An 8,329-nucleotide genomic window follows, 5' to 3' on the forward strand; every position below is an offset into this window, starting at 1 on the left:
ATACATTTCTTTAGTATATATTTTTAGTATTTTATTTCAGGATTTCTAAAGTAGTTTGTCTTTGACCCATAATTTGTTATTAAGTAGGTCCTATCATCACATTTTTTAGTGCTGAAACTGACATATAAACAATTCTGCGGTTTCTTTGGTGGGAAAAATAGCAGAAAATACAGAATTAGCAAAACTAGATTCACTGGCTCTATCATGTTTGCTAGGTGTAAAAGAAATGACAGTTTTCAAACAGCTATTTATTCACAATCTTTTACTCTAGAAATTTTAAGAGGTTTTGAGTCCATTCCAGTATAAAAATAAGGCCAAAGTGGCCCTGTAAAATCATTATTAAAAGTATACAGTAGAGAGCTATCATTCACATTATAAAAGGAAATCTCACTCATTTCATAGTCTAAAAAAATGCCAATCTTACTAGGTGCTACTTTTGGCAGCGGATTAATTTCCTCATGACCCAATACAATATAATTATCTCGACCAGATCGCCGAATTCCCCACAATCCATTCTGTACTAATGTTGGTGAGCGCTTCCTCCTTCTGGGAAGAGAGTCATCACAGACACCAAGGATCCATTCAGGCTTGTCTTTCACTTCTACTTCCCAGTACTGCCGGCCACTACTATAGCCCTTAGAACCCACAACAGCTGGGAGGCGATAAAATCTTCTTGGGTTTGAAGGTAAGTTTTGCACTGTATTTCCATAGCGCACAGTTTTCCTATCTGCTGACACTACAAGTTTATGATGTGCTGTTTCAGGATCTAGAATTACATCTACTTGAAATCGCTTGATAATTTTCTATAGGCCAGAATATTGTGGAGGCAGACGGTAACCGTATTCTTTTAATCTGAATGAAAAAGGTTCAGGGAATTTGAAATTTTTGTACCTGTGATAGATATCCTTAACATTTGCCAGTAATTCCAGTCCTGACTTTACATATGTGCTCTCTATCTCCTTTAGTAGATATTTTAATGAGGAGGTATGATCTGAGAATTTTCTTAGGCTTTCATTTAGTTGTGCTAAAATATCCGTCTCTTCAGCTTGTAATTGCCCAAGAACAGTCTCTTGCTCCTTTTGGAGAAATAACCTAAGTTGCTCAAATTCAGACCTGACTTCTTCTTCCTTATGTTTTACCTTTTTCTTCAGTTCTAACGATTTTCTGGTTTGTACAGTTATGATTTTTTCAGTTAGTTCCACTCCCTCCTTCCATGCAGCATTGTATTCCTCCAATTTTTTCCTGTGATGGGAGGCAGCCTTCTTTCTGGGCCGAACACAGTGAAGCTGGTGATCAGTGGAGAAACGGCACCTTGGACATAAAAGCTCTAGGTCTTCCCGACAGAAAAAGGTCAAAACCTGATTATGCTTCTTACATACATGCTTCTCTTCCTGCCGCTTTCTCTTGCTTCTTATCTGGAGTTGCTTAGCAATTTCAGTCAAATGACCCAGTTGAGGATTGCTTGTCAATTTCCTTTCGGGACAGCAAAAGTGGCAAAAAGGGCAGGGAAAGCAAGTAATCCAGACAGACGGGACAGCTAGCCACTGCTTGAAGGTCAGCCATTGAGCCTTGAACAAAGATGGTAGGTAAAGTAATTATTTTAATAAGGCCTAGCTCTCTAGACTTAAGTCCCAGTAAGCAGTACATATCTTCCCCCAGACTTTGAAATTTGAATTGGCTTTCAGTTTTACTGCTTTGGCATGTAGATGGCAGCTTCTAGAAACTTCTCAGCTCCTTAGCTTCAGAGTCTACGGCCATGAATACTTCACAGCCTGCGGCCTATTGCACATTTCAACGTATTAGCTGGGTTGCTGCTCTTCCCTCTTAATGAAATAAAGTCAAGTTTTCCTCAAGAAAGTAGACTCAGGTCTAAGATAAGGAATCCTCCCTATGAGTGAGAAAAGACAAAACATTACAAATCTGATTACATAATCACAAATGTATTAAACATTCACACAGGAATCATCAAAGAATGCTGAAATCACTGGGTGGATGTTCTTGGAGAAACAAGATATTAATATCGCAGAGATTCGCACCATACATTACTTACACACACACACACACACACACACACACACACACACACACAATGTTAAAAATGTGGAACAAACTTACGTGCTTCTTGGTAGAATGCAATGGCAACTTTACAGCATTGCTCATATCATAGTCTTTCCAAAAATATTGACTTTCAAGCTAACCATGAGAAAATTAATTCAGATTGTGGAGCAATCCTACTAGACAACTGGTATGTATTCTATAACATTGTCAATTATACGAAAAACAATCATAAAAAAGATTTCCAGATTTAAGGAGAGGAAAGAAACGTGAAAAATACAACATGTGATATCTGATTGGATCTGAAATCTTGAAATTTAACAGCAACAACAACAAAGAACTAAAAAAATGCTGGAAACAGGCCCGGTATGGTGGCTAACACCTGGAATCACAACACTGAGGGGCCAAGATGTATGACTCCCTTGCAGCCAGGGGTTCAAGACCAGCTTGATCAACATGGTGAAACTCCATCTCTACTAAAAATACAAAACATTAGCTGGGCAAGGTGGCATGTGCATGTAATCCCAGCTGCCTGAGAGACTGAGGCAGGAGAATCACTTCGCTGGACCCTGGGAGATACAGGTTGCAGTGAGCCGAGATTGTAGGACAACACTAAACCGTGGGCACTAGAGTGAAACCATATATTAAAAAAAAGAAAGAAAGAAAGAAGAGAAAGAAAGAAAAGAAAGAAAGAAATAAAGAAAGAAGGAAGGAAAGAAAGATAAAGAGAGAATTGGGAAGAAATAAATGTAAGAAACTTAGTATGGACTCCATCTCACATAATGTTCTACCAGTGTTAAATTAGGTACAATAAAATTATAGTAAAAAATAAATGGCTTCGCCGGGCGCGGTGGCTCAAGCCTGTAATCCCAGCACTTTGGGAGGCTGAGGTGGGTGGATCATGAGGTCAAGAGATCGAGACCATCCTGGTCAACATGGTGAAACCCCGTCTCAACTAAAAATATAAAAAATTAGCTGGGCATGGTGGTGCGTGCCTGTAATCCCAGCTACTCAGGAGGCTGAGGCAGGAGAATTGCCTGAACCCAGGAGGCAGAGGTTGCGGTGAGCCGAGATCGCGCCGTTGCACTCCAGCCTGGGTAACAAGAGCGACACTCCATCTCAAAAAATAAATACATAAATAAATGGCTTCATTGTTAGGAGATACATATTAATACACAGCAGGAAGCCATCTGGAAATCTGAAACTTTCAGAAATTTCCACAATTAACAAAATATATAGCCAAGCATGGTAGCTCACACCTTTAATCCCAGCACTTTTTAAGGCCAAGGTGGGCAGATCACCTGAGGTCGGGTGTTTGAGATCAGCCTGACAGAGATACCCCGTCTCCACTAAAAATAAAAAGTGAGCCAGGTGTGGTGGTGCATGCCTGTAATTCCAGCTACCCAGGAGGCTGAGGCAGGAGAATTGCTTGAACCTAGGAGGTGGAGGTTGCAGTGGGCTGAGATGACACCATTGCACTCCAACCTGGGTGACACAGAGAGACTGTGTCTCAAACAAACAAAAACATAAATAAACAGAGAAAACATGAATGTAACAAACAGTTAACAATGGGGTGAATCCAGGAAAAAAGTATAAGGATACCCAGCCTTTCAAACTTTCTTTAGGTCTGATGCTTTCAAAATAAAAGTGAGGGATCAAAACTTCCTGGTTTGCTTTCAAGACACCTACAGGTACCTGATTTTAAGCAAGTCAGATTCCTCCATCAAACCTTGCAAGCTACCTAACCCAGCCTGACTAACATGGAGAAACTCCATCTCCACTAAAAATACAAAATTAGCCCAGTGTGGTGGTGCATGCCTGTAATCCCAGCTACCCGAGACACTGAGGCAGGAGAATCACTTGAACCTAGGAGTCAGAGGTTTAGTGAGCTAAGATCATGTCATTGCACTCTAGCCTGGGCAACAAGGGTGAAACTCTGCTCTCTCTCTGTCTCTCTGTCTCTGTCTCTGTCTCTGTCTCTGTCTCTCTCTCTCTCTCTCTCTCTCTCTCTCTCTCTCTCTACATATATATATATATATATATATATATATATATATATATATATGGCCAGGCTGGTCTTGAACTCCTGACCTCAGGTGATCCACCCACCTCGGCCTCCCAAAGTGCTAGGATTACAGGCATGAGCCACCGTGCCCGGCCGGCCAAAGGAACTTTCTGCTAGATCTCTTGTCATCTGAAACCAAACAAGAGCCATGAATTGCATTTGCTTATTAGTTCTTTTAAATCTTTTTCAATCTAGAAAAATGTTCCCTGCCTCCACCTATGTCCTAGACTACCCCACATTCAAGATTTGCCAATGGCTTTACTGGTTCTTTTTTTTTTTTTTTCACGAGGTAGAGCCTTGCTCTGTTGCCCAGTTGCAGGATCTTGGTGCATTGCAGTCTCTACCTCCTGGGTTCAAGTGATTCTCCTGCTTCAGCCTCCTGAGTAGCTGGGACAACAGGTATACACCACCACACCCAGTTAATTTTTGTATATTATGTGGAGATGGGTTTTCGCCATGTTGTCCAGGCTGGTCTTGAACTCTGGACTGCAGGTGATCTGCCTGCCTCGGCCTCCTAAAGTGCTGGGATTACAGACATGAGCCACTGCTCCCAACATGCCTATTGCTTGTTGACATCAATTAATTTGTACCTCAGGCCTTCACTCTTTAAACAAATTACATGTTTCCCCTCTTTATAACCTGTTAATAACTCCCCATAAGTCACAACAAAGTTTTTCACCCTGAGCTCACCATTCAGAGCCCTCTGTATTTCATTATCTTCATCTGGCTACAGTGCCCTAAAGTACTTAACAAAAACAAATAAACATGGGTATCTTGCTTTCCCTCTTCTGCACAAACCACTTTCTGCTTAGATTACCCTACTCTCACTTCTTTCCTAGGACTGTTTTGCAACTAGAGACTCAGCACAAGTGACATGTCCTCAAGGATAATTTATTATATGTCAGGCACTATGCTAAAGATCTTCCATATAGACAGGTTCAACCAAACCGTCGGAATAACTCCATCAGTTAGGAGCTATCATCCTCACTTAGAGATGTAAAAGCCGAGTCCACACGAATTTGAACACGCTTACCCATCATTACGCTGATTGGCATAGCCACTGGCATGATAATCACTAAGTTGTAGCGCTCCTTCCTTACACTCCCAGAGCAGCCTATGCTTTTCTCTATATGAAACCACCTTACATCTTTCATATTTGATATGCTCAGTTGTTCATACTTAATAATGTCTCCCAAATATTTTAACAGGGAATAATGCACTTACTGGTCCAACATTACAATGGTGAAAACAGGGAACATAGAAATTGAAAGCTAACAATTCCTAACAGAATTGGGTTTTCATCCAACTCTAACACTTTGCTATCTACAGGTACTTGGTCAACTTGGTCAAGTTAAATTCTGAGTTTCACTTTTCAGAAAGTAGGAAATAATACTGTCTCAGGTTTTATGCATAAATGAATAAATTACGTAAGTTTTAGAAGTGTGTTAATACAGCCAGGCGCGGTGGCTCAAGCCTGTAATCCCAGCACTTTGGGAGGCCGAGACGGGTGGGTCACGAGGGCAAGAGATCGAGACCATCCTGGCCAACATGATGAAAGCCCTTCTCTAAAAAAGAAAAAGAAAAAAATTAGCTGGCAATGGCAGCACATGCCTGTATTTCCAGCTACTTGGAAGGCTGTGGCAGAAAAATCACTTGAACTTGGAAGACAGAGCTTGCAGTGAGTGGAGATCTTGCCACTGTACTCCAGCCTGGGCGACAGAGCAAGGCTCCGTCTCAGTAAAAAGCCACATTGACATTTTAACCTGAAAGCTGTTGTGTCTTAATAAGGTTGTTAATCCTCAAATGATTAGTAAAGGTAGTAACTTCCAAAGGCTCACTGCAGTAACGGTGTGCTTCAGAAAATTGTCCTATACTAATTGTGGAATAAAACAGAAGTTTCCAAATTTTAAAATACATCATTTATTTTAAATAACCCTCCGTATCTACAAGTTCAGCATCCACTAACACAATCAACTTTGGAAAGAATTGAAAATACATATTCCTGGGATGCAGAATCTCCATCCACTGGTCATGAGCATTCATATGGACTCATGGCCAGGAATGGTGGCTCAGGCCTGTAATCAAGAACTTGGGAGGCCAAGGTGGGCAGATCGGTGAGCCCAGAAGTTCAAAACCAGCCTGAGCAACATGGAAAAATCCCATCTCTACAAAATCCCATTTCTACAGAAAAAAAGAAAACAAATATAAAGAATGCTGTCTCTTACAAATCGCTCTTCCCATCTGCCCACACAGTGTGGCTATGGTGACTCCCAATGCTTGCTTAATACTTTCAAACTGGTACTTTCGCGCAGAATAAGGAAGATGGAATGTGCTCGGTTTCCTGCCTGGAGCTCAGCCTGTGCGGGGATTGGCGAGTCCTCCGGAAGTGGGCGGGGCGGGCCTGCGCATGCTCCGTGACCCTGGGTGCAGGGAGAGTGTGAAGCTTTGAGAGGTGCGGCGGCCTCCTCAATGATCAGGGCCCAGTTGGCCCCAAGTGGCATTTAATTCCCCGGGGTACCTCTTTGGATTCTCACCATTTTTTATTTATATGAGCAAACTTGAGGGTCCAAGTGAGGCTGCAAGCTGGTTAAAAGCTTCACCAGCACAGCGTCCCCTCCCAGATGGTGAGGGAGGGGAGTGCTTTGCTGGGTCAAGTGCTTCCCATAGCCTGCGGCCGCAGCGTGGAGTCGTTGAGCTTCCTCCACCCGTGAAAGAGGAACAGACGTGCCTGTGGCTCAGTTTGCATCACAGTGGCTGACTGGGTGGATCTCTCACACCCTGTGGGATTGTGCTCCACCCTACCAACTCAGGTTCACCTCAGGAAGTGACATTGGCGTTGGAATTTCAGGTATGAAGAGGCATTCGTTGGACAAATTCCATGGTCAGAGTCTTCAAGGCTGAAAGAAGAGCTAATGTGGAGACACTCCACATTAGAGAATTTAGTACAGAGCCGGGCGAGGTGGCTCACGCCTGTACTCCCAGCCCTTTGGGAGGCTGAGGCAGCGGATCACCTGAGGTCAGGAGCTCCAGATCAGCCTGATTGATGTGGTGAAACCCTGCCTTTTTAGAAAAGTTTAGTACAGGCCGGGCATGGTAGTTTACACCTGTAATCCAAGCCCCTTGAGAGGCAGAGGTGGGAGGATCGCTTGAGGCCAGGAATTCAGGATAAACCTGGGTAACATAGCCAGACACTGCCTATACAAAAACATGCTTTTTTTTTTTTTTTTTGAGACAGAGTGTGGCTCTGTTGCCCAGGCTGGTTGTAGTGGTGTGATCTCAGCTCACTGCAATCTCTGCTTCCCAGCTTCAAGCAATTTTCCTGCCTCAGCCTCCCAAGTAGCTGGGACTACAGGCGCATGCTGCCATGCCCAGCTATTTTTATTGATTGATTGATTGATTTTGTATTTAAGTAGAGATGGGGTTTTACCACGTTGCCCAGGTGGGTCTCAAACTCCTGAGCTCGGGCAATCCGCCTGCCTCAGCCTCCCAAAGTGCTAGGATTACAGCTGTGAGCCATTCCGTCCAGCCAGAAATGGTAATTTTTTAAAAACTTGGTCGAAGAGGAACTGAACGAGGTCATTTGGCTGACACTAAAGCGTGGCTGTTGCAAGAAGTAGAAAAGATGGAAAATGGCTTTTGTGAGGCTTATGAGATTGGCAAGTATCAATGTTACAAGGAACTTTAGGCAAAGTTGAGGATTTTGGTTTTTGTCAAATGCAAAGAAAAGCCAGTAAAGGATTTTAAACATGACGTAATAAGAATGGAATGGTGAAATAACGACTGTTTCCAATTCAGGAAGAAGACCTGTTGATGCTTTTAATAGATCCTAGAAAGGATGTGTGGTGGACAGTTGATTAGAGGTGTGACCCAGACAATCAACAGATAAAGAAAAGTCCTGGTTGGTCAACTTTTTGAAATTCCAGTGGCGGCTGACAAAGAAAGAAAAAGAGATACTAGGGGCAGCAGCTTCCCCCATATTACTTTGCGGTTAGTGAGTGCATCGTTTATTTATTTATTTGTAAATTTCCCCCAGGCTGGCGTGCAATGGCACCATCCTGGATCACTGCATTATCCACGTCCCAGGTTCAGCCTCCTGTGTTACAGTGATTCTCCCCCATTAGCCTACCGAGTGCCTGGGATTACAGATTTGCACCACTATGCCCAGATGTTTTTGTGGGTTTTTTGTTGTTGTTGTTGTTGTTGTTGTTG

The 8,329-nt window shown here is 42.8% G+C and overlaps 1 protein-coding gene across 1 annotated transcript; it reads right to left on the reverse strand.

Annotated features, from left to right (window-relative positions):
* Window positions 1-248: 248 nt before the first annotated feature.
* Window positions 249-6,621, reverse strand: LOC141583112 (tripartite motif-containing protein 60-like). The gene is given in 2 exon segments (XM_074392490.1): window positions 249-1,568; window positions 6,409-6,621. Coding segments are annotated over 2 exon segments (1,533 nt in total).
* Between the last annotated feature and the right edge of the window lie 1,708 nt (window positions 6,622-8,329).

The sequence above is a fragment of the Saimiri boliviensis genome (assembly GCF_048565385.1).
Source record: "Saimiri boliviensis isolate mSaiBol1 chromosome 3 unlocalized genomic scaffold, mSaiBol1.pri SUPER_3_unloc_1, whole genome shotgun sequence".
NCBI classification, from domain to species: domain Eukaryota; kingdom Metazoa; phylum Chordata; class Mammalia; order Primates; family Cebidae; genus Saimiri; species Saimiri boliviensis.